This window comes from Buceros rhinoceros, unplaced genomic scaffold (genome assembly GCF_000710305.1).
Source record: "Buceros rhinoceros silvestris isolate BGI_N320 unplaced genomic scaffold, ASM71030v1 scaffold22208, whole genome shotgun sequence".
Taxonomy (NCBI): domain Eukaryota; kingdom Metazoa; phylum Chordata; class Aves; order Bucerotiformes; family Bucerotidae; genus Buceros; species Buceros rhinoceros.
Genome location: NW_010428924.1, coordinates 1 through 1,463, shown reverse-complemented (window position 1 = coordinate 1,463; position 1,463 = coordinate 1). Strand labels below are relative to the sequence as shown.

Here is a 1,463-nt window from a genome sequence, read left to right as displayed (position 1 = left end):
TCACCCACAGAGGGGAGACACTCTGGGTGCTGTCCCAGAGAGCAAACAGGGCTGCATTTTGCAGCACAGGAGCAACAAGCTTGGCTTTAATTCTTTTACCTCTCCATGTGTGTCACTGTCCCAGCAAAGACCTTGGGTCCCAGCTGGACCCTCTCAGTCCCTGTTGGGCTCTTTGCCTTTGCTACAACTTCCCCAGCAGCACCAAACAGCCCTGCCCAGAGGACAGCACCACCAGGGTGTTGGGGGCCCTGAAAACTGCAAATGCCGTCCCAATGTTTGCACTTGACACAAAGCAGGCACAATGCTGAGTCGAACACAGGGAATAAACCTGAGGCTTGGACCTCTGGTGAGCCTTAAGCTACAACCATAAGTCCCCTCCTCCTGCATCCCTCAGCCGCCCTTCAACGCTTCCATGGGTCGTTCGTCTCTAACGCCTCACTCTGAGCTGCAAGCTGGGATTTGTTCCTCTCTGCCCCCGCGCTGTGGGGCTGGTTCCCCCATTCCCATTATCACCCAGCGCTATCAGTTCCTGACTATCTGTGGCAGAGACGTTTGTGCAAACTCTTGCTGCTGTGGTTCCAGTCTGTCTCACGGTCACCAGCTCCTGCAAGGCTCTTCCTGTTGGTCGAGTCTGTCCAACTTCCTCCAGGGATGGGTGAAGGTGGTGGAACAGGTCTTAGTGCTGGCACCAGACGTTTCTGCCCCGAGACAGATGGCCATGGCTTCTTCCTGCTTTGTCAGGCTGGGAGATTGGCACAGCCTGCCTTGCTGATGACGATGTTGCTGTTCAGGGCATCCACGCAGGACAGTTGATCCCCTCTCCTGATGATCCACGGCTGATGCATAGCTCGCAGAGCTCATGCTGGTGGTGATGCTGCACTGACCCCAGCACAGCCCTGGTTTCAGCCTCTTACTGCCACCCACTGCATGCCTCATTCACTACCTCTTTGCAGGGACCACTGCCATGGATGTGACAACAACCATGTCCCCGACTCTCAGTGCTCCCTCAACACCCCCAGAGACCACGGCACTGCTGCCCACCCCTGAATCCACCACCACAGTCACCATGCCTCCCTCCAGCCCTGAAAGCTCCACCCCAGAGGTGACAGATACCTTCACAGCCACCGCGGCAATGGCTGGGGGGAACAGCCCAGCACCCTCCAGCACCACCACATCACAGGCGAGAGGCAGCACAGCCCACAGCACTCCCGGGTCACCTACTGGCACCATGGGGCAGCCTGGTCCCACCCCAGCAGGACTGGGGCTCACCACCAGCACCTCAACTTCAGCACTTATGGCCACGACACCCAGCTGTGCTGAGACGACCATCATCACGTCTGTGGGGACCAGCACGGCCCTGGCTGTCAGCTCGTCTGGAGCCAAAACAAACACGATGTCTCCCCCCACCTCTCCTCTCGTCTCCTTCACTGGGGTGGGCACCACGCTTGGCACCAGCACCCACC

General features: G+C 58.4%; 1 protein-coding gene across 1 annotated transcript in view; it reads right to left on the bottom strand.

The window, feature by feature from the left end:
• The window catches only part of LOC104499017 (deoxyribodipyrimidine photo-lyase-like), a 5,113-nt gene extending 4,268 nt beyond the window's left edge, over positions 1-845 (bottom strand). The window contains exon 1 of the mRNA XM_010142467.1: positions 765-845. Coding sequence (XP_010140769.1) covers positions 765-845 — 81 coding nt within the window. The remainder of the gene's footprint in view (positions 1-764) is intronic.
• Positions 846-1,463: the final 618 nt, after the last annotated feature.